The 23,659-nt window shown below is 42.8% G+C and overlaps 3 protein-coding genes across 3 annotated transcripts; all 3 read right to left on the reverse strand.

The window, feature by feature from the left end:
* Positions 1-1,772: 1,772 nt before the first annotated feature.
* On the reverse strand, positions 1,773-3,508 carry gadd45ga (growth arrest and DNA-damage-inducible, gamma a). Its single transcript, XM_060054595.1, has 4 exons — positions 3,349-3,508; positions 3,132-3,233; positions 2,801-3,011; positions 1,773-2,677 (listed from the first exon to the last, which is right to left on the reverse strand). The coding sequence occupies exons 1-4, from the start codon at positions 3,399-3,401 to the stop codon at positions 2,564-2,566; spliced, it is 480 nt and encodes a 159-aa protein (XP_059910578.1). The 5' UTR covers positions 3,402-3,508; the 3' UTR covers positions 1,773-2,563.
* A 1,898-nt stretch (positions 3,509-5,406) lies between these two features.
* On the reverse strand, positions 5,407-12,801 carry creb3l3l (cAMP responsive element binding protein 3-like 3 like). Its single transcript, XM_060054593.1, has 10 exons — positions 12,647-12,801; positions 11,696-11,843; positions 11,165-11,573; positions 10,282-10,391; positions 9,116-9,208; positions 8,642-8,748; positions 8,191-8,259; positions 8,013-8,097; positions 7,551-7,644; positions 5,407-7,045 (listed from the first exon to the last, which is right to left on the reverse strand). Exons 2-10 carry the CDS (start codon positions 11,831-11,833, stop codon positions 6,633-6,635), a joined length of 1,518 nt encoding a protein of 505 aa, XP_059910576.1. The 5' UTR covers positions 11,834-11,843; positions 12,647-12,801; the 3' UTR covers positions 5,407-6,632.
* A 121-nt stretch (positions 12,802-12,922) lies between these two features.
* On the reverse strand, positions 12,923-23,604 carry nim1ka (NIM1 serine/threonine protein kinase a). The gene is made up of 7 exons (XM_060054594.1): positions 23,302-23,604; positions 19,052-19,572; positions 17,446-17,861; positions 17,168-17,280; positions 15,804-15,925; positions 15,155-15,301; positions 12,923-14,871 (listed from the first exon to the last, which is right to left on the reverse strand). Exons 3-7 carry the CDS (start codon positions 17,799-17,801, stop codon positions 14,110-14,112), a joined length of 1,500 nt encoding a protein of 499 aa, XP_059910577.1. The 5' UTR covers positions 17,802-17,861; positions 19,052-19,572; positions 23,302-23,604; the 3' UTR covers positions 12,923-14,109.
* Positions 23,605-23,659: the final 55 nt, after the last annotated feature.

The raw sequence follows: 23,659 nt of genomic DNA on the forward strand, positions 1-23,659 counted from the left end.
GTTTCATTCGCACCTCTTAAGCTGGCCGACATCAGGCTTTGATTAATTAATCAGCATATCGGCTTTCCCTGGTAATCAGTGGTATCACTAACTGCAGAGCTCCGTCTTTCTAAGGCTGTTGTTTATGTCCTTCTAACTAGAGTGTTGTCATTGGTCAATACATGGAGCATGTTAGGAGTTCTGCTGACAGGATCAATGCATTGAGTGGCTTCAGGGCAATTGAGAGGTTATGCAAATGTATTGTTGAATCAGACACTAAGCATAACTATGCTCTAGGGCGAAGGTGGTTTCTTTTTTGGTTTCTTTGTTTGTTCAAAGGATTTTTAACGGCTAGTATTCAAACAATTCAAGTTGAAAATTGAAAGACAGATTACTTTTGTGCAGATACTTTCCGTTTTTAAATAATGGGAATGAGTCCTTTCCTACAACCCTACAGGTCACAACAATACTTACGTAATCAAGCCTTCAATACCATCATGTCGTGATCCTATAGTATGCATTTAAGGAATTGAACTATCTGTATTCCTTTTCGTACAAGTACTTGAAAAGGGAAGTCCCTAGATACCAGTTCCTGTGATCATGGGATATTCTGAGAAAGAAATTATCTGCTGCATAGTTACTTATAAGTAGGTGTGCGTGTGTGTGTGTGTGTGTGTGTGTGTGTGTGTGTGTGTGTGTGTGTGTGTGTGTGTGTGTGTGTGTGTGTGTGTGTGTGTGTGTGTGTGTGTGTGTGTCTGTGTGTGTGTGTGTGTGTGCAATTGTGTGTGTGGGTGACCAGTGGTTTACTGTGAAGAGCCTGAGCCATTGCTGAGAAACGGGGGTTGTTTCTTCTTAATCAACATGGAAACAATTTGTTTCCCATCACACCAATATCCCCATGTTGAATTCCTATTAAAATATTTAAAATTTTGCACAAGTGCTTGTGTTTGTGATGTGCTTTTGAAAGGAACAGCTTGATTTCTTTGTTGCTTACATTCAACGGTTTCTCTTTCCAAAGCGTGCAAAATAAGATTTGTGCACATTTCTTCAGCTGAACATATTACATGTAGACATTGACATCAAGCATGCAAAACCAATCATTATTTCCTCAAACAAAATAAGTTATATCAGCTTATAAACTATACGCTTAGCACTCTGGAGCTGTGTACAAGTCGGCCATTATATCCGAAGCGAACACAAACTCCCCTTTTCCACTTGGATGCACTGAACTACAACCAACCACCCACCCCCTAAACACCCCCGCATCAACGCAGAGCCCACCAGCGCCACACTGACACTGCAGAAGCTGTGCACTCAAAACAAAGGAGAGCTCTCTCTCTCTCTCTCTCTCTCTCTCTCTCTCTCTGGCTAGAGCCCATACAGTCCCTAGCACCCGACCCTGGCTCTGGCGATTGTTCAAGCTGTCACATAAGGCAGCTGGTGTATGAGTTGCAAAAAGGTCAATGCTTGGAAAGAAAGAGCAGACGTCACGGCTCACTTTTTGGTCACTCTACTGCCGATAAACCCGCCCTGTTCCTTTCTCTCTCCTGGGCCTGCATACTCACTATCACTCACTATCTTGCACCCACATGGTCAACCTTCCACCTCCTCCTACTCTCTGCTCTGCAAGGCTTCCTGTTGAAGCGTTGATGCCACGCAGGCTCAGTGGAGGTGCAGACATTCAAGAAAGCGTTTCCTGGTTTGGTTTTCTCGGATAACACCCCTGCTTCTTGTAAACAAACAGCCCAGTGGCATGTGCACAGTGCAAATAAAGTGTTCTGACAACAGTGAAATTAACTTTTACAAGCGTTTATTGAGAAATTATAACAATAATGTATACAATTATGTTGCATGAAATCATTGAGTTTGCATCATATCAAAAATTGAAATCATAGTCCAAGAAAAGATGGTGCTTGTCAAGTCCAGAGACAGGAACAGCAACTCAAATCATGATTTGCAGGCACGCGCATAAAGTTCCTTGTCTTTGCAAAATTGCTTTGCGATTGGTGCAATGTTTTTTTCAAAAAGAAATAAAAGTCCACACTTTCGTCTTCGGGGCACCTCCTTTGGAGGTACGACCAACATGTCATCGTACTGTCTACAGGCACAGTTCCAATAAAGATCCTTTACTTCCTACTGTCCATTTCTGACATCCTCCTTCCGTCAGCGGCTCTGTTCCGAGTGTCCCCCCCCCCCTTGAGGTGTTGGGACACGTCAGACCCCCATCGGCTTCACGTTCTCCTTCTGCTTGTTCTACAGGCACAGCCCATCGGGCCCCTCCTCAGTGTCCAACAGCTCCTGAAGTCCTGGGCGGCATCACACCTGACCCAAGTCCACGTTTGGTGACTCCCCAGAACTTCATACCCATCCTCCCATGGGTAAATCCAAACCGAACGCGCTGACCCACAATGCACTGGGTGCAGCCAGGGTGCTATAGAGAGCCACAGCTTTCTAATCCAAGCAAGGGTTGGGGTGGGCACAAGCAATTGTGAACCCTCCCAGTAGGCGAGACTCAGCTCCTTTACGTTCTCTTCGTCGTCATCTTCCTCTTCATCGTGTGAAGCATGGGCGATGTCTCGGTTCTTCAGCGCTCTGGGAGAGTGATGGTGGGCACCCAGTCGTACATGCTGCGTCTCTCTTCACAGAAGAGGCTGAGCTTGTCCAGGGAAGGGTCTTTCCATGGGTTTGCACTGGGGCTCTGCATGAAGAGAAAGAGAAATCACATGGTTAGGCATCGGGCTTAAAAAAAAACACGCGCAGGCAAGTACAACTCAACAGCAGAAACGGATGGCGCAACGGCTCAATGGAACACAGGACGTACCGTGACAAGAATGCAATGCGCGTCCTTGGGCTCGCCGGCGGCGTCAGTGCCCACGAGATCCGCGAGGCGCTCAATATCGTTGACGCGCACCACGTTGATGTCGTTGTCGAAGCAGAATGCCTGGATGAGCGTGAAGTGGATCTGGAGGGCGATGTCGCACTCGTACTCCTCATCGGTGGCAAGAACACAGAATGCCACGCTGTCTGGGTCACTGTTAAAACGAATAAAAAATAACCCGGTTAGAATAACTTAATCTGTGTAGGCCTACAAATAGCAAAAAAAAAAATTGAAATCACTAGCAATTACGATCAAACAGTTGTAGGCTACTTACACATTCATAATTTTTGCGGATTCGTAGACGCCAACGGTCAGGTAATCCTGCTTCTTTGCAGCTACCAGCAGGTCTTCCAAAGATGTGCCTGCACTTTGCACCCTGACAAGAAAAATACAGTTCGTTAAAGTCATGAAAACATTATTGAACTACACAATTCAGAAAATGTATGTTAGGCTGTTCATTAGTATAACGTATTAGTAAATGTAGTATTTACCTGTCAACTATTTCCATGGTGGTCTCTTGTCCGCGTACCTCTTCCAGAGTCATGATTGTAATCCAAATACGATCGGGTTTTGCAACGGTTAGAAAAAAGGTCACAACGGTCTCTGAAAACGATCTTGCTTTGAGTGTGCTCTGAAAGCGACTATCAGTTGGCTTTATAGCAGGGCAGCGTAGTTTCTCGGCAAGAGGCGGGGTTTTCCACTCCCCGCGTCTACCATTGGCAGAGAGCAGCCAGGGTGACGAAAGCAAAGTCCCTGGGCTGTTACGATTGTTGACAACCCCACGTGGGGCGGGATTAGTTCTATAATGAAGAATTCCCCCTTTCCTTTTCAACATCACAAAACTAAGTAGAAAACACCCTCAGCCCCCCTTAAGAGATTCTGGTATCTATCGAGCGAGTGTTACATTACAGGTGAAACTGTCCACTCAAATGAGTGAGTGGCTGGCATTAGTCGAATTCAGTTTGTTCTTGAAGACCTGCTTGTTTTGAATGTTGTGGGTTGCATAATTGTTATGCACCAACTGTGCAGTGCCATAGGACAAATATAAAACAAGGCACGAATTAAACCACCATCGCATATCAAAGCGGGGGGAAATAATTGGTGTAACCCGTATACCCTGTCAAACTATTTTAAGTCTTAATTAATTGAGATTGTTACAGTTTAAGGCTATTTTAGGTGCAAAATACTCATTACAAATTCCAGATCATGTTGTGCTGATGCCACCTCCTGCAGTCTATGTCTATTTATTTTAGTAGCATGATGCTTTTAATAGCCTAGTTCGGCAGGTCGCATGCCTACTCTTTACTCTGAGACAATATTCTGCTAGTCTAAAAAACAAAACGTTTTGTGACATGGGTAAACGGCAAACGCCACCGAATAGAAGGGATCATAATTGCCAGTCTTTCATGGGCGCGTGGCAATCCATATAGGACAACGGCGACCCTGTGTTAAAATAATAGACTATGGCGCCCCACCTGCTCCTGGTTCTTTCATGGATAGGTGGATTGTGTGTGTGTGTGTGTGTGTGTGTGTGTGTGTGTGTGTGTGTGTGTGTGTGTGTGTGTGTGTGTGTGTGTGTGTGTGTGTGTGTGTGTGTGTGTGTGTGACACACTTCTTATCGCCTAAATCCATAGTGGAGTTACGGCAGATGCTAGACAGATGCGACCCTCCTGGACAGCGGCACGTGTCGGGCTCCGGCCAAATAGTAACTCTAATCGGGGTTGCATGTTTGTAAAACAGGTGTTGTTCTTTTTTACTGCACATACATTAACGTTTTAAGATATGTGAACAGCAGCTGCCGTATTTTAGAAGTAGCCTAATTTGAAAGCATTTAGATGACAAATGTTAAAAAAAAAATGAAATCAATAGCCTAGATGAGTGCAGTCGGTTGTTATTAGATTTGAAGGACAGCGCTAGTAAGAGCTGCGGTGACGCCCGTATCTTCTATCAGTAGTGTATCAGTAGCAGTGATTATTGATGACGGAGTTGGGCTTTACAATTGAGCCTGCTCTGCCACCTGGCGGTGAGCATGGGGAGTGACTAGCTCTTACCGGCCTAAACAACACGGGGAATAAATCGCAGCGGCGCATGATCGTGACTCATCCTTATTGAGGCGTGATCATGACTCACAATGACTCATGGATATTTGTATTTAACAATAAACCAACTATATACCATACAAGTCATAGGCATATTGTATAAGCTGGAATCGCATCCATGTACACAAATAAACAAGCAATAAACTAGAAACCATGTGTATTAAGAAGAGGCATGCATGACAAAACAGTGCAATGAATCCTACAAAACAGACAAATCCTAGAAGATGGATATTTGGTTTTCGAGATATTGTGAGATAAGCAATTGAGATATAATGATACAATCTTGAAACTACGGGAGGCAGTAAGTAATAAACGTATATAGAAGCCTATAGGAGGAAATGTGTTGACAAGCAGCTTATGTTTCAGATGTGAAAGCATGTAGCCTACCCCTCTAGCTGCAACAGGAGATGTATGCTATTATGCCCCTGAAATAATGAATGATGAAAATAATCCTGATGTATAAAATGATTTATTATTATTATTATCGTACATATTCAGTGACATGTATTTTACATACAGAAAGAGTTCCTATGTATGAAATGACTACACTCATTCAACCTTATATACAACCCATATATATGGACAGTGGCAAATATCAGTGCCTTGTTTTGACATGATTAACATTAAGATTTTAAACTTACAGTACTGTAAAAAACTTTTAAAATATATTAAGATTCCATTGATCAATGTTGGGTAAAAATAAAAATAAAAAATACCAAAATGCATCGCTGACAAAACAGGTCATTACATTTCTGAGTATGCAATCACCACATTGACAGTGTTCACAGGGAAGATATATTCAACCCCTTTATTTCGTGCCAAATCCATAGTACCATATCCCCAGCGGTTCTTAAAAGTTATAAAACCATCAGGTAACAATGGCCCAGAGTACTTCAGTTTGTCCTGTTTGTTTTGTTTACTTCTAAAAACACACTTCATTCTTCGACCTACTGTAGAACATAAAATAAGCTAAACATAAAAATATATACACATACACATACGCATGAAATCCCTTGTTACAAGGGAAACTCAGAGAAACAATGTACACTATTTACTAAATGGCCAAATGTCCTGCAATGGCTAAAGCAGTACAGCGGTGGTAAAACCGCTCTAATCAAGCTTCATGAGAATAAAGCTGCCTATATTCTAATGACTTGTTCCGACTGTGCAAACAATACGATGATTGGCTTAAATTCTTTAGAATGGGCGCAGCACACATGTACTAGTAACAGCCCTGCAAAAGTGAATCAAATGCCACCTTAGAGATGATGATTTTAGAACACACTGCAATCACTTCCCTTTAGAGTAACTTGCTACTCAATTTTCCCGAATGTAATTTTAAGATAATTTTAAAGCACACAGACCCTGAATACAATCTCTGCAATGGCCTACTCCTTATCGAGAACTTAAGAATGGCTAATACATTGAATCTCATGGCCCCCTTACATTACTGGGAATCAGAAATCGGAACAAAGTGCTTGCGGATGAACAGTAGTACTATCGACCAACAAGGCGCCGTGGAGGGCAGAAAACGGGGAGAGAGAGAAGCTTAGAATAATGTTAACCCCTTAGCCTACCATACACTGGCCTGTCTGCCCCGATCCCCCCCCCCCCCACCCCCCACCCCACCAAGCCCGCCAACATCAGGGTATATTCCACACTGGCGTCTTCCACCCTCACATCTCATCCGACCGGTGCTGCTGCAGTATCACCGTGGTGGGGTTCCGCTCCATCCAGCCCTCCTTGGAGCCCGCCACGTCGTACGCACCGGCGGACGCCACCGCCCCGTCGACCGCTCCGTCCGGTAAGCCCCCCGTTCCGCCGCCGGCCGCAGAGTCCACGGCCGACTGGGCGTTCTCCGGGAAGTCGGCGGAGGAGTTGCTGTTGACGCCCGCCTCCGACTCGGAGCGCTCCACCCGCTGGTAGTCGGGCGTGTGGTTCTTCTGACCGCCGGCGTAGATGGCCTTGGCGTTATCCACCTCCGCTGCCGGCATGAGGAGGAGCTGCCCCTCCTCCTCGTCCTGCTCCACCTCGTAGCTGGCGGGGTCGGCGACGTCGGCCGGCAGGGAGCGGAGGGTCCTGGACATGACTGCAGGAGGAGCAGCGACGGGGAGAGGAGGGTAGAGAGGAGACAGGTCAGCTCACAGTTACAGTAGGAGACTCAGGGGCCCTTTTCCTGCAAAGATTTTGGCCAAATCCCCCTCCCACTTGTTATGAAGGGGTAAGGGGAAGGGGAAGGGGTAGAAATGGGATTGGGCCTTAGTCCCATCCCATTCTGCCATCATTGCATTCAATAATCCCTATTGATAAAATAATAAAATGAATCAACCCAAGAGCTCTGGCGTGTCTAGTGTTCGGTGTCTTCCTGTGTGTGGTCACGTCTTGTGTACTGCGTCTATGATCTGTGTTGTGTTGTCTATGAAATGTTTCCTCCTCGAGGACAACAGATTAATTCAATTTCCTTGAGGGAGTCATCCCAAAAGGATCAATAAAGCCAAGTCTAAGTCTAGTCTAAGTCTAAGATTATTGACTATTTGACTTTCTACATCCTATGTTACATAGTATTACACATAAAGTAAAAAAAATACTCTTACCAGAGGAGGGAGTGTAAAGCTCTTTCTGTCCTGTGCGGCCACCGAACGGATTGACAGAGGGAAAGATGATGAGGCAGAAGGAGAGCACGAATACCTGAGGAGCATGAGAAACAAGCGATAAGACCAACAAGTTGGTGGGAAATCTCCTTAACGAAATCCATAACTCCAAAATCAAAGCGTGCAGCAATAAATGTGTGCAATAGCCATCCCCCTTGGGCAAAATAATAGTTTTTTCTTTTTATCTGTAGCTTTTCGGCTGTGATGTTTTTCTTTGTTAACTATGTCCGAAGGACAAATCAAAACAAAAAAAGATACTCTAATTTATTTGTGAAAAATATATATCCAAATTTGAAAGCTACTGTCTGAAGTGTAGAGAAGAGAAACGCAGGAGAAAGTCCAGGTTAAATAACCTATGTTAATATATATATATTCATTACCGGTATTAATATCCCCCTCCCTTACCATTATACACGTGCTTGTGGTGCTGGTCTTCATGGTGGACAGCTTCATGATACCCTGCAGCTTCTTCAGTTGCTCTATCAGCGATCTGCCATCAGGAGCAAAAGGTGAGGTTCACTGTTGGTAATGAAGGATTCACCATGTAACGACTGGGTCAAGGACAGATGTGTGGGCCTCTTACATGTTTTGTTTCTGCAGCAGGTGGACCTTCTTCTGGAGCTCCAGATTGTGTGCTGTGCAGACGGCCACTCTGTAGTTAGGCAAAGACAGAACAGTCAGTTAACATGTCACTTTCTTCTCTAACAGGCATCGTTTAGTTCTTTCAATTCTAGATGCAAAGAACCTATCGACCTTGCAGGATGGTTTGTTTTTACAGGTTTATCTTTAGGAATTATAAAAAATAAAATAATGCCAGCTTAAGTTTTTGTTAAAAAAAAAAAGATAGTAATGAGGACAAGGGTTCCCATTATTTTATCTGATTGAATAACTGCCATTTTGTATTTCCTAGTTTAATCCAAAGCCTCTCATCGTTTCTTAGCATTGTCTGATACTGTTAGAAAACTAACCCCCTGAAAGCTGCCAATGATAACACCACACACCGAGCGACCCGGCTAGACAGAACACCTCTTTACCTGTTCTCAAGGCCGTCAACGTAGACCTTCTTCTTCTTGCGGCTCTCCTGAGCAGACTGCTTGTTACGGATCTTCCTCCTCACCCTCTTCAAAGTCCTTTCCTCTGCCTAAGAGAGAGACACACACACACACACACACACACACACACACACACACACACACACACACACACACACACACACACACACACACACACACACACACACACACACACACACACACACACACACACACACACACACACACACACACACACGTTTCACTACTGGGCTATGGAGAAACTAACTGCATTGTTATGGTGAGCAGAAGAGAAGTAAAACCAGAATTATAGACCCATTCTAATGCGTGCCAATAGCTAATGTTGTTCTATTAAGAAGAACAAAGTGCTTTCGCGACCTGAATAATCTTAAAGTAACTTAAGTATCTTAGGGTAGCAACGACTGATAATCTGTATCGAGGAGCCGAGTTGATTACCTTTGTGAGAGGCATATGTGAGGGAATGGTCGCCCCCTCTTTAGCCAACAGCCGTTTCTCCTCTTCAGTGAGCACAATGTCCTTGAACTGAAACTAGGGGAAACAGAAAACAGTATTAACATAAAGTAGGATACACAGTGTCCACCAGTATTTTGAATATTATTTCTAATATTCAAATAATATTCACATTCTGAATGCTCAAATTGAGTCTATTATTAATATTTACTATGTGCCTTTACAGTGTATACACTGGCTTATTCATTACTAATGCCACCATCAACATGTGGTTGTTAAACGTTCTGTCCACTTGAGGTTCTTCGACTAATAACTTTTCCTTAGTAAATAATACTATTAGGGTCAAAGTTATTCTATATTAACGGCGCCTCTCGACAGTGTTAATATAATTAGCCGCGAGCCAATGTTTATTATTGCACTGTGGTACGTGAATAAAGGATGCTTTTGATAATATGAAGTTGTGCAGTTGTGTCGCAACAGTTATTGAACAGGAAAACAACATCAAAAATCAAGTTCTCCAGAATATGCAGGCATTAAAGGATGCACAGCCATTATTTACACTATTTTACACTTGAATTCTAAAGTAAAACTCTTGTTTATTGAATCCTCTAAATACCTAGGATATTTTGGTGAACGTAGGGAGCATAGGCTTGTCACTAGGCTGTATAGGTTGAGTATACCATCTGTCTTTTCATCGGATCGATTATTATAGGAAAATGCTGCAAATACACGTGGGTTGATGTAAATTGTTTTTTAAGTGTGTGAAAACTTTATTGTTAATCAGGCGGTTGGCCAAGGAGAGAAGGCCGAGATTTGCTTACTTTAGCCCACAAATTCATACAAAATAAAAGAAAACATATTTGAATAGTAATAACAGCATTTGACTTATATTCATATTTTACTATTCCATATACATAAGACTCTAGAAATTCGTTTCAACACTTCTAGTGTCCACTAGGTGGCACAAAAATCGTACATTATCTCATGGCCATGTATTACCTTAGTTGGTTTAATCAAAGAGAGGTTTGAGACAAAGGGATGCACAATGCATAATTTTTGTTAAGATTCGGATTAAGATAAGAACAGTAACCGGTCAAATAAAAGGGCCATCAAATGTTCATGTTAAATGGTGTTGAGTGAGTATAACCAACCTCGTCGTCCTGGTCAAACCCAGTTGAATCAAGGGGTGAGTCCTCCATGGACAGGGTGTACGGCAGTTCATCTGTCAAGTCCTGATCCATAGCCTCTCCCTCAAAGTCATCTGATAAAACAAAGAAGCATTCAGAAAATAATTACCACTTTTGTTAATCTGTCTTAACAGAAAGCTTTTGAAATACAAACATATAACAAATTATGTAAAACACTACACTTCAGCCACCAGGAACTCCTATGGTATTTTAACTTTTTGGTTAGGATGCTGAATGTTAGTTATTGTTTACTTTGCCCAGCCGTGACACTCGTAGCTCAAACTAGTCTCCTAAACCAAAGGCAAATAACAAAGCTTGTTGCTATATGCTACATTTTTTGGAATTCAAACAGTGGTGAACTCTGTTTTTGCTGAGCTGTACATAATAGTACATAATAACAAATACCGTGGAATAAGGATATTGAATGATGCAGCAAGTGTCCTTACTGCCAGCCACAGTAATTTATTCTTTCACTTTCTTATGAATATGTACTTTCTGGAAATGTAAGTCGCTTTGGATAAAAGCGTCTGCTAAATGCCCTAAATGTAAATGTAGGTGTCATGTGCTGAGCTTGTTTACCAGATGTGTTTAGTGTATAAAGATCCAGTTAAACCCTAGGTGCTAGGACCACTACAAATTAAATTAATGCTGCTTTAAACGTCCCCAAACTAATGTGGAACTGTGTATAACCTTAGAAATTTAAGTAAAAAGAAAAAGAAGTCATTTAGAGACACTTAGAATTAGTAGAATATGTGGAATCTGAGTGTGATGCAGAATCTGTCACTTGCTGCAGCAGCATGTAAGAAATAGCGGAGGAAGTATCCATCATCAGTGACGTGGTACACACCCAAATCAATGAAAACATCCATGTCTGGCTTCTCTGCCCTCACGCTCTGCAGGGCATCCAGATCCCCCTCGCTGCCTTGAGCCAGGGAGTAGCAGTGATCCGTGTGCACGGTCAGGGACTCTGGGTTCTCCACCTGGTTCTCTGGAGGTGGCAGGGTGCTGTCGGAGTACACAGGGCTGGGCTGGGAGTAACTGGGACTGGGCACGGGGTCTCCGTCGCTGTCCTGTGGGCTGGGGCACGTCAGAAGGTTGTTTCCCATCCCGTTGCCACAACCGATGGTGCTGCTGTCGTCAGAGATGCCGCTGTCACTTCCCTGGGGGGAGTGGGACGGGCCGAGAGCGGTGGGCATGGGGTTGTTTCCCTCCAGCAGGCTGGAAAGGAAATCCTCAGTGTCCATGTCTGTCAGCATCTGAGATGGAAGGGAGCGGGGAAACTGATTTACAAAGGTTGACGTTGACCTCAATCCTCCAGAAAATCCTGCACTGTTTTTCTGTATTTCAGTTAGGCCTCAACGCTATGGTGAGGGCTTACCTCCTGCACAGAGAGCCAGTCTTCGATTAGTTCTTTCCCATCGGGGAAGAAAGGGCCAGTGATGCCGTCGTCATCTTGGAAGAGGAGCCCGAGCAGTTCGGCTCCGTCTATATCTTGGAGGTCCGCGCTTGCAGACATGTTGGGAATACTGGAACGTACAGCACACATGTAGTGAAAATTGGTGGTTGGTTTGGTGTGGTTTGTTATAGTGGTTGAAATTGGATTGATTTTGCACCTCATAATCTCTGAACTCAAATTTACAAGCAGAGATAATGAAGAAGCATAACTTTAAAAATGGTTATGTTAGTGGAAGTTAATCAAGTAAATATTGTCTCTATTACAAAACACTGACCTCCTTCATTTCATTGTAAGCAGTTTTTATTTTATTTGTAAACTTATTGTGGTTATGCTTTGTCAGTTTTAATGGGAATGAGGAAATCCTATTGACACGTCTACTGAGCAGGCATGTAAACATCCTGAGGTTGCATCATAGCCTATTTCATGATCGTCTCAAGATTGGCAGGGCACGCCCACAAATGACTTCGGTGGACCTCAACGATAAAAAGCCAAAACAAAATGTGTGGATGGCAAAATAACAAATCCAAACGACAGTTTTCGATCTCAATCGAACAATATATCGAATATGTATGAAATGAACAGAGTGTGCACCTCGTCTGTTGGGTATTTCCACAGTGGCCTTGCTAGAACAATGAGTAATTTGCCGAGGGACGATTTTGAGCAAATTGTAGATCGCACACCGATTAATACAGCGAATGACATGCTTTTAAAGCTGAACGGACTTTTATTGTTCAAATATTTACTGCACAATTCCAGCAAATACTAGCTTTTAGGCTAAAATCCACAAGCATGAATCTCTATAGAATTGTTAAGAGGGCGTGAATGTCGCTTTCCAACACCAAAACGGAGCAAACAAATTGAGTATGTCCTTACCTTTTAATAACCTTTGGAGAACTAGCATGCGAGTGCGTGTGCCTGAACGTTTAGATTATTTTTTTTCTGTTCTGACAGGTCTCTGAGTGGGTTCCGCCGTAGTCTCGGGCCGAGCCTCTTCCGGGTGAAATCCCCTTCCAACAAGACAAAAATGACGTAATCTTGTAAAGACGGCTCGAATGCGGGCGGAAATGAAAGCCTTCTGGGAAATGTAGTTATTTGCTTTAATGTTGATATCCTGTACATAATATGCACAGGAGGAAGATTTTGCAGGAGACATACTTTGCATGCATGAATGCATATATGCAAAACCTATATATAAATTTGAGTCTTGAGTTAACCGTGATATCCATTTCCTTTGGCTGTCATATCAGCTGCCTATCTCTTCCGTGTCTAATCAATGATTTGTTTGACAAAACGATTGCATCAGATTGATCATATGCGCATCATAGAAGTGAGAGTTTTGTTTGTTAATGTGACAATGTGATTTACTCAGCGGCAGGAGTTTTCATTGACATGGCAATCCGATGGCACTTTAAGGCAGATATTCCACTAAATCAACTTAATATTAGAATATAATTTATTTAACATGAGTTTAAAATATGGCATCACACAATGAGACCATTATCACATGATTTCAATAACAAAAATCCCCCCTAAATGTCTCAATCCAACTATCTGTCAATAGCAGATAAAATAATTAAAGTTTGATCATATCAAATGATTTATTCAAGTTTTCCAAAGACGAGTATTGATTACCTTGGACACATTACAAATCTACGGCGAATATCTCATAGAGATAGATTAAACAAGATTTGTTCAAACAATGCACTTAATCCATTTCATGCGATGCTTTAAACACGAATAAAAGCCAACCTGTGTGACTTCAAACCAGATTTATAGAAAAAGAAGGGTATCTATAAACAGTGCAATTACTCATTCTTAAACAGAGTGGCCGCGTCTTTGCCTCACAATCAATTATCAACCCTGCATATAATAGAGTTTTGATTGATCCCAAAGAACCACAAACCGGTATTTTATAGGCTTTCCTGGTGTTATAGCATAATTGATTATAGGACGGAATCAAGGCTGTCTATGTCATTTACATGACCACTAATGTGTTATATCAGCGGTGTACAACATAAACTAACTTAATTTTGAAGAAAACAATTAACATTGTAATTTTTTACAGTACAGTTGCAGATCCCCACAAAAAAAAACTGACGGTAAGGATCCAACTATAAAAACCCTCTTTCAGAGACTAATTTCATACAATAGTAGATTAAAGCTGAACTCTGATTGGCTGTAGCTACCAGATCTCAGGCTAATCCTCAGCTAAAAGCACTTAGTTACACCCGTAAGAAACCCCAAAACAATCAATGCAACCTACTCTCTGACAATAAATGCCCATCATTATCTGAAACATTTACCTTACACCTCGAGGTGAAAGGCAGAGCTGCTCGTCACAGAATCACACACAGTTTCGAGGTGTGCCTCAAGCCCCGGTAGACCTTGAGGCGTTCCTTTTTCGCCCCGGCGCTGGGCTCCACCACGTGTGTGACCACGGGCATGCTGTCCAGGGCGCGGCGCTTGTGCGCCCGGTGCAGGAGGATCCTGTAGGCCCCCGTGATGGAGCTCCTGCAGTCCTTGCCCTGGTTGTTCAGGATGTGCTCCGAGGTGATGCCCAGCGCCTCCAGAGCGCCCCGCACCTCCGCCTCCTCCTCCTCCAGCTCCGAGGGCCCGGCGCCCTCGGCCAGATAGGACGGGTCCAGCTTGAAGGGCTCCATGGCGCGCGGGAAATCCACCGGGAGCAGCCACTCGCAGCCCATCATCTGCTCCACTCCGCAGCGCTCGCAGGGCAGCGGCTGGAGGATGCCCCGGAGCAGCCGCTGGCAGGGCTCGGGCACCCAGGTGGGCAGCGTGTAGGCCCCCTCCAGGATGCAGCGCTTCAGCTTGGCCACCGTGTCGGCCCTGAAGGGCATGGTGCCCGTCACCATGAAGAACAGCATCACCCCCAGGGCCCAGATGTCCACGAAGACCCCCAGGTAGTGCTCGTCGCGGAAGAGCTCGGGGGCGGCGTACGGTGGCGAGCCGCAGAACGTGTTGAGGGTCTCGTCGCGGGAGCTGAACGTGCTGAAGCCGAAGTCGCCCACTTTGACACACGTGCTGCAAGTGTAGAAGACGTTCTCTGCCTTCAGATCTCGGTGGATTATGTTGTTGTCGTGCTGTGAAGGGAAGAGGGCAATGAGAGTAAATGTGCTTGGTTGCCCAACGACTTTGCCCCTAGTGTGGGATAAGCTTGGAAGGAACCACTACATAATGCAAATGTTACAGTTAAAAATACATAAAAAAAAATAGTCTCTTACATCTATGATAGTAGACAAACTCTATACGGGAAGCTAGTCATTTTAAGTGTAGAATATTTATTAACAAATGTTTAATTTTTTATTATTATAACACGTCATTCTGTTAAGTATGTGTGCGTTATATTGTTAAGCAGCTGCGTGCCATGTGCTTGACAGCCGAGAGGATCTGGGAAAAGACGATTTTGCCGTCAATGTCAGAGAGTTTCCCTTCCATGGTGATTTTGGTGTAGAGCTCCCCTCCCCCGGCATACTCCATGACCAGGTGTAACCGTGACAACGTCTCCACCACCTGGAGACGGGAGGAGGAGGAGGACCTTTAATGACCAGAACATCCGAAGGAGAGGAGGCCCTTGAGATCAGATCAGGCTTTTTATATGCTCTTAGATTAGTGTTCATGCCTGTGTCTGTGCAAGACAAACAGACAAAGAGAAAGAAGGAAGTTAGAGTAAGGGTGGGTGAGAGAGAAGGGTGATACTACTCATGTATATGTATAGGGTGTGTCCTTTAAATTCTATTTTTTCAGGGGAATTTCCTTTATGAATTGATTTCATTAGGAAATCGTTTTTCTTGTCATAATGTTATATTATTAATGTATCTTTTCATGGCTACCCTATTACATCCCATTAGTATTTTCCTTAACCACAGGTGGAAATTCAAGTCCAAGTACTTCAAGTCAACCATGAGAACCATGAATGAGAACAACAAAATGACCTGGCTCAGGGCAGGGTTGCAGTGGAAACTTGGCAGGGATATTATACAGGGCCACTTCCAGCAGTGCCTGTGGGACTCACCTCGTATAGACGTATGATGTTGGGATGGTGCAGTTTCTCCATGCTGGAGATCTCCCTGGAGAGAAGCCTCTGGGTTTTCTGATCCAGCTTTGTCTTGTCCAGGATTTTAATAGCCACTTTATCTAGTGAAATGAAAAAGTTGAGAGATTAGTCATCACAGACTCAACATGTAAGGCCAGTATACCATTTTACTTCATTCCTGGGGAGCGATTAGAAGGCATGAAAATCAAGCGAAAGAAATTAAAAATTCAGAAGAAAGAAGAGAAAACACTACTTTTTGAATATTAAATTAAATTAAATTAAATTAAATTAAATTAAATTAAATTCAATTCAATTCAATTCAATTCAATTCAATTCAATTCAATTCTGCCTCCTGTATACTGTATATTGTATACTTTCCTGTTTACTTTACTTCATTGAAATTGTTTTTGGCATGTTCACCAAAGAGGAATTATTGGATTTTAGCCATAATACAAGCATAGTATTTGAGCTTGAGCAGTGTGGAACTGTAATAATTGAGAGGACTGTGGCTAAATAAAGAATGGAATTACAGACTATTTTGTTGCCTGGATAACAACTTGACACTGGAACCCAATTACACATTAATGTTAAATTGAATCAGTATTTGTCAAAGCAAACTGACATATCAAGTTGAAACAGCTGATATCTATATATTTAATGATTGATATTGAAGAAAATAAATGGAGGACCTCAGTCACCCAATACATGCGATCTTATGTACAACAAATGGTGTTGATATATTTAATTATTTAGACTGGTATTAGCATTCCTTTGGCTGGGACCACAGCTCTCACTGAGTGGCTCCTGAATGTATCAAAACACATATTGTCTTGGTATCCAAATGCATTCACACACACACACACACACACACACACACACACACACACACACACACACACACACACACACACACACACACACACACACACACACACACACACACACACACACACACACACACACACACACACACACACATGAAACAAGCACATGCAGACCCTTTTGATGAGGCCTTCAGCAATTTAGACGTTGCCAGGGAAACTGGAGATCTCTAATCAATCCATCCGTTCAACAGAAACCTGTGTTCTGTCAGTCCTGACGGGGCTGATTTAGCCACTTGGCTAGACCAGTTCTGTCTTTTCTAAGTGCTGCTAAATGGGGACACACTTGTTAGAACTGTACCCCTGTGATGGAAAGAAATGCTTAATTCAACAAGGTGAGTGTAGATCTTTAAATTAATATCTGATCTATTTGTAGAACCTATTGTATGACCCATTGTATATCATTACAAACCAGTACTTTTTATTTCCGACAAATGTGTGTTTACAGAGAATCAGCCGTACCTTTTGTGAGGGAGTGAATTCCCAGCTTCACATGGGAAAAGTTCCCCGAGCCGATCTCCCCTCGCACCTTGTAGAAGCCGATTCTCCTGCCCACAGTAAGCTCCCGCAAAATCCTATCAAATCATTAAGCAATAAATCACAAAATAATCATCTTAGACCAATAATAAACCACACTGTAATTTGTGCAGACCAATAAAACTATAAACATCCAATGATCATTTATAACCCTGAAGGTTGGCTCAAGACCGCGCCCCCCCCCCCCCCCCCCCCCCCCCTACCTCTCATCCTGGCACATGTCCAGGTTGAGTCTCTCCAGGGGGGTCAGCCGCCGCAGGGTGGCCCCCTCGTCGTCCGTGTTGATGTCCGAGCTGTCCTGCCGGCTCCAGCGGGTGGGTCTCGGGACGCCGCCGCTCCCGCCCACCGAGCACCCGGCGGACCCGCTGATGGACTCCAGGGTCCCAGCGCGGCCCGAGGCCGAGCTGGGGCCCCCCTTGGTGGGCTCCGCAGTCCCTGAGCCAGCCGATCCTGCACCCGGTGTCCCCGATGTCCCTGATGCCGCCGCCGCCACCGCCGCCGCCGCCGCAGCGGTGGCGGACCCATCTGGCCTGCTCTCGGCCGGACACACGGCAGTCATCCTGCGCAGGATGGCGAGATGCAAAGTGTGGGATTATCTCATCGCTGGGCTGGCTCAAACCTGGGGAGACACATGGGGAGAGCAGGAAGGCGTCAGCTTCTCATTCAGATGGAAAAGAAACCGGTAATATTGGAACAGCGGTAAACAAACCAGACACTTTTGATTCAGTTTCCATGTTTTTCTTCTGTGTAACTTTTCATTGTTTGGGGCACTTTAGTTAGTGTTTACGTATACTTTGATCCATGACACAATTAATGAGTCTCAGTGGTGAGTTTGATAATCCTAGAAAAAAGCGGTAAAAAACAAGACTAGTAATGATGCACCGATGACTAATATGCATCTTTGTTTAAACAACCTGAAAGAAAGGTTAAGAAAACTTTGAAGCAACCGTTTCAATAAAATAAATAAAGATTTAGTTTATAAAATAGGATTTAATTTATAAATTCTAAAGAAATTACAAGCAAAGCTAATGTTTCATCAATTATTCTACTTCTAATAAAACATTTGTTTGGAGAAAACCAACCACAATGTTTTAATTTTTTTACTAAAAGTAGCTCAATTATAATGAACTTTCAGTTGATCTGTGAATAAATCAATCAATCAATCAATCAATCCTCGGTATTTATATACCGCTTTCTTTCTCATATGGCTTCCATCCCGAAGGGATTAAAACCGAGCTCAAAGCGGTCTGTACTTGAAAGTGTTAGTTTTTTTTTTTTTTTTTTTTTTCTCGCGTTTCATCGGTTGCTGGGGTCCAAAAATATAACCAGGTCGAGATCGGCTTTTTTTTTTTTTTTGGGGGAAAAAAATATAAGAAATAAATCTAAAGAAGTTAAATAGTTCGAGTTAAATATTAGAAAAAGCTCTCTCGAAAAGATGTCCTTTTAGTCTACTACAGAGTTTCTTACATTTATAGGTAGATCGTTCCATTTAGAAGTCATTGCGTTAAAGATATCTTTACATTTCTTTTTTTCGTAAACAATATTAAGATCATCCCTTCCAACTCTTAGTTCTCTAGTAGGGCTATGCATAGAAAAGCTTTCCGCAATATAACATGGACTTTTTCCAGAGACAACATTGAACATTAGCAAACTGAGTTTAAAATCTATCCGATCTTCGATGGGGAGAAAGTGAAATGATATATATTTTTATTTCTGAAATGAATATTGACTAAATTATTATAAACCTTCAGTTAAACATGGAATAAAGCAACACCTTCTCATTGCAGAACTGTCTAAAATGAGTCTTACCTTTGCACACATCGGGTCTCACTTAAGGGTCATTCTCCAGATCTCCCGTGCAACTGCCCAGTACGACAGCGAATACACTCCTTTCTTGAATTTTGACACACATTTCATGCAAGCGTTGCAGGACAGACCAACAAAAAGGATCTGTATATCTCAGCCAAGCCTCTACTTTCTCCAGTTCCAGCTGAATGAGCTATGATCTCACACTGTGGAGATAATAGCTAAACCACAATGTAAAAAAAAATACAATTATAATCAAGCATAGTTTATCATCTGAGGTCTGAACATGGAGTCTTCTTGTGGTTGCATCCGTTTCTCCTGGTAACGGTTGCTGGAAGGCTAAGCAGCAGACTGGCATCATTGGGGTGTGAGTTAATAAGAGATGGTTCTTCTTATTAGTGTTGTAGTCTGCCAGCTCTCACGTCGCAGGTCCGCAGGTCATTGAGTCTCCAGGGTATTAATAGACAGGGTGGGGGCCGGGGGGGCTGGAGATGGTACAGCCATTGGCCATTCAGAGAGGCACCCTGTAAAGGGATAAAGGCACAAAATACGTGTGCTAAGTAGAATCCCTCAACATCGCTTTGGTGCTCACTTTGTATCTTATTTAACTGCAAATGTTTATTTTAAGCTCCCTCCTACTTTGACGTCATTAAATATTGTTAAATGTCCTCTTCATAAATAAAAATGGCATATCTTGCTTTTTGGAAGACACAAAACACCCTAACAGCAAGACATTGCTAACCTGGATTAAGGATTAAGGTGTTCAGATCAACCTAAACCAGCTCTTTTTAGCAATTAAATGTATAGCCTGCACCATACTTGATACTCTGTAAGTGATTTCACATGCAAGTCCTCACATGTAACTTTCCGTGTGTGTGTGTGTGTGTGTGTGTGTGTGTGTGTGTGTGTGTGTGTGTGTGTGTGTGTGTGTGTGTGTGTGTGTGTGTGTACAATGCTCACATTGCTTCTTGGGCCAACATAAACTGGCTCGTTACCTCTCTTTATATGTGAATATATGTAAACAAATACGTGAGGATGGGCCAATCCCTTATGATAAATTCTTTGAGCTATTATGGGTATTGGTGTGGATGTTTGTTTGTCCATGGTATGGGTGTAAAGGGCATTTGTGAGGGGATAATTGCAAGAGAAAATGGTGACGGAGAGCATTTTAATTTTAACATGTAACATGTAACTTTAACGTAACTTTAATAGTTGGGCATTTTATTTTAATACTGCACAGAGTACTGAGAATTGTGAATCATCAATCCAATATTTCAATGTGATTGGTTTGTAGAATATGATGTTCAGGAAAATAAGTCATGAAGAAGTTGATGGAAGATGATTTGACCTGAAAGATCTGAAAACCAAAGTGCCACATAGTAGATGGACTTTGTGCTCCATTACGGATTAAAAGCCAGCGGGTATGCAGCTATGGATTGTGGTCAACGTTCCGGGGTTATTGAATAATCCATAACTCATTATTAACCATGGAAAACTAATTCATTATACTTATGTCTATTTGGTGTCAAATGCTATTAGTCGCATCTAGCATAGCTAAATTTTTTACATCAATGATAGCATTTTAGGTAAACACCCGATATTCATATGTGCAGAGGTGCGGTGGAAAATGCAGATAAGTCATGTTTTAGAGCTGCTGTCCAATTCACCCGTTTTGGTTATTGGGAGTGTTGTAGCAAAAAATCAAAGTGGCTTCTTCTTTGTGAGGCCGGCCACTCTTGAAAATAGCCTTCAAACACCTTCCTGTAGCTGGCTGTCATGAATAACTAAGCATTGATCTAAGGGAGGCTGAAAGGACATGCGAAGAGAAGCGAGGCCTCCAGTTTTCACCACAAAACAACACAGGTCCTGCATTGCCACCTTTCATGTGACCGTATAAATCACCAAAAGGGAAACACATGTGCTGATAATGCCAGACAGATCACTTCACAGGCCAGATATGCAATGTTGTTAGGCCTGCATTACATGGAACTGTAGGGAAATATTTGTATACTGGCAATTCGGTTCATTCTGACTGGCTCGTTACACACAAAGAAGAATTTCTTTTTGCACAAAAGCTATTTCATAGACAAAGACCGTTGGTCACCATTAATATTGGTTTACTTTTCAAAAGGCGGATATACTGGACACAGTGGCTTTATAGGAATAATCATATGCATTTCTCCGCAATAGGCCTACAACAGTAAATTGACCAGAAGGCATTGTGTTAAGGGTTTCCTGACTTGACAACGGCTCTAGTAGGTTGCTTGGTGATGGGCAATTTCCGAGCCCGGTTGTCCTTTCCTCCCCAGACGTGAGGATTGGTTATAAAGGATTTGTGTGTGTTTTCCAGATAGTTTTCAAGAACCATCAGCAGCTTATAGTACTAGTTAAAGCGAATGTGTAGATTTCATAGTGAGCATTCATCTGTGCCACCCTAACCCTCGTGCTTAGAAAAAAAGTTGACAAAAAAAAACTAGTTTATAAACAAGGGTACATTTTAGGGCTAGGGCTTAAGACTTGCCTGCATCGGTACAGATTAGTGCACACAATAAAGTGTTAAATGCAAATGTATTAAATGCACCACCTCTTTTTTCTGTCTCCTAATTGTAAGTGTATTATTTTATCATAAATCTCTAAATATGTTTGCATGGCAAAATGCATAGTTTTAACAATTCATAAATGCATTAGTATTTTCACACTCTTACTTCCTGAGAATTATACACGAATACCCACACACATGCAATGTATGCGCACACACACACACACACACACACACACACACACACACACACACACACACACACACACACACACACACACACACACACACACACACACACGGCAAAAAAATGAGTCAATTGTGACGCTTGGTCGAGTGGAATAAAATTGCCAGACAGTGAAAGAGCCTGGGACAATAGTGAGTGCAGGCTTTGGGAACAGAATGACAGAATCTGTGGAGAAATGATCGCGTATCCCAAAAAGAGAGATCCCCACCCCAAATCCCTTTGCTCTGAATTCCTACAAACACACAAAAAAAGCATGGGCTAAATTCTAGGAAATTAATACAAAAATGAATGCTAAAATCGTATGCCCCTGTATCCCGATAATATTTTTTTTTTTCTAGAAAGAAAAACAAGCAATAGGTCTGCTGCTGTTAACGGCGTTCCCTAGGGTGATAATACAGTACAGGCTGTTCCCTGAGCCTCATCAAATGAGGGACAACTCTGAAAACACACATTGAGCAATATACAATCCCTGGAGAGCGATGGCGGCGTGTGTGTGTGTTAGAGGAGTGTGTGTGTTACCACATAATTAACACCATGTTACCAAAATGACCCTTCATTGAATTCTGCAGACCTACAGAGTTTATTATACAGTATTCAGCACAACGGTAAGCTCTTCTAACAATTAGATATGAGTTAGTTTAGGAATAAAACTCATGGCTTACTTATAGTAATATGTTTCAAATAAAAAAGGGTGCAATCCTTAATGGTGAACATGGAAGTAATCTGATCGCAACCATATCAAAATGAATATGAATAAGCAGAGATCAAATGTCTTATGGTCTCTCTCTCTCTCTCTCTCTCTCTCTCTCTCTCTCTCTCTATGCTAAATGTGCAAGTTAAGTTGAACTGTCTAGCCAGCTTGTCATCGGCTGAAGTCTCACATATGTTCCTGAGCTCAAGCATGTTGCATTCACTGTGGCTCTAGAAACAGTGCACTCACCGACTTAATCTCTGGTGGCGTGTAGTGCGCGTCTCCCTGGCTACCAACCGATGGCCTGCTATCCTGGCAGTCCAAAGTGATGCATAGCTACCACCACCAACTTCACCATCGTAAACACGTACGCCGTACCGGGAGAAAATCTTATAAACACGTAAATCCGACAACATACGCATCACAGTGTCAGCCGATGGACCATTGACCCGAATGCGTTATGTTATGTTCTCAGATGTTAAGGTGGGCCACCCGTCGACTGACTTGAGATGTGTTGTTGGAGACATCTCCGAAAATCGGTGTCAATGGTTTGTTGCGCATGTCACACAAGCCAAGTACACCGAGCCTAGCCCTTATCCAAATAAACTCCCACATTGGGTACACGATTGCCAATTTTCTCCTGTGCAGTGACTTTAGAAACAGGGAAGATCTCAGTAGCAGGCCACTCCCGTAGGTGTAGGATAGCGTATTTTGGTCATTATATCTCGTAATAAATCGAATGAAACATGACATTTATATATATGTTTAACCCTTACCTTGTTTGGTCTTTTGTGAGTCTGTTAAAGCCAATTAGGCAACTGTAATAAACTAAATCCATCCTCAATCGCAGGGGCTGGATGACATTGGGAACTATGCCGCTTCTCCGATAAACCTCGCTGAAAATCCTCTTGATTGGCAGGAACAGGGTCCAGTCAGCGGCGTTGAAAAGGGAATGTACCGGTATTTTAGCCAATCAGAAGCGGTGTGGGCGGAGCAACAAGGCACGGTGGGAGCTGTCCGACGTACTAACAGATGGTGGCAGGTGATCCCATCAACAAAAAAATGGAATGAAACATCAAGAAGAAGTTCCCAATAGCTCGAAAGAATCGAACATTTCTAATCTTTGTACTGTAA

This window comes from Gadus macrocephalus, chromosome 6 (genome assembly GCF_031168955.1).
Source record: "Gadus macrocephalus chromosome 6, ASM3116895v1".
NCBI lineage: Eukaryota > Metazoa > Chordata > Actinopteri > Gadiformes > Gadidae > Gadus > Gadus macrocephalus.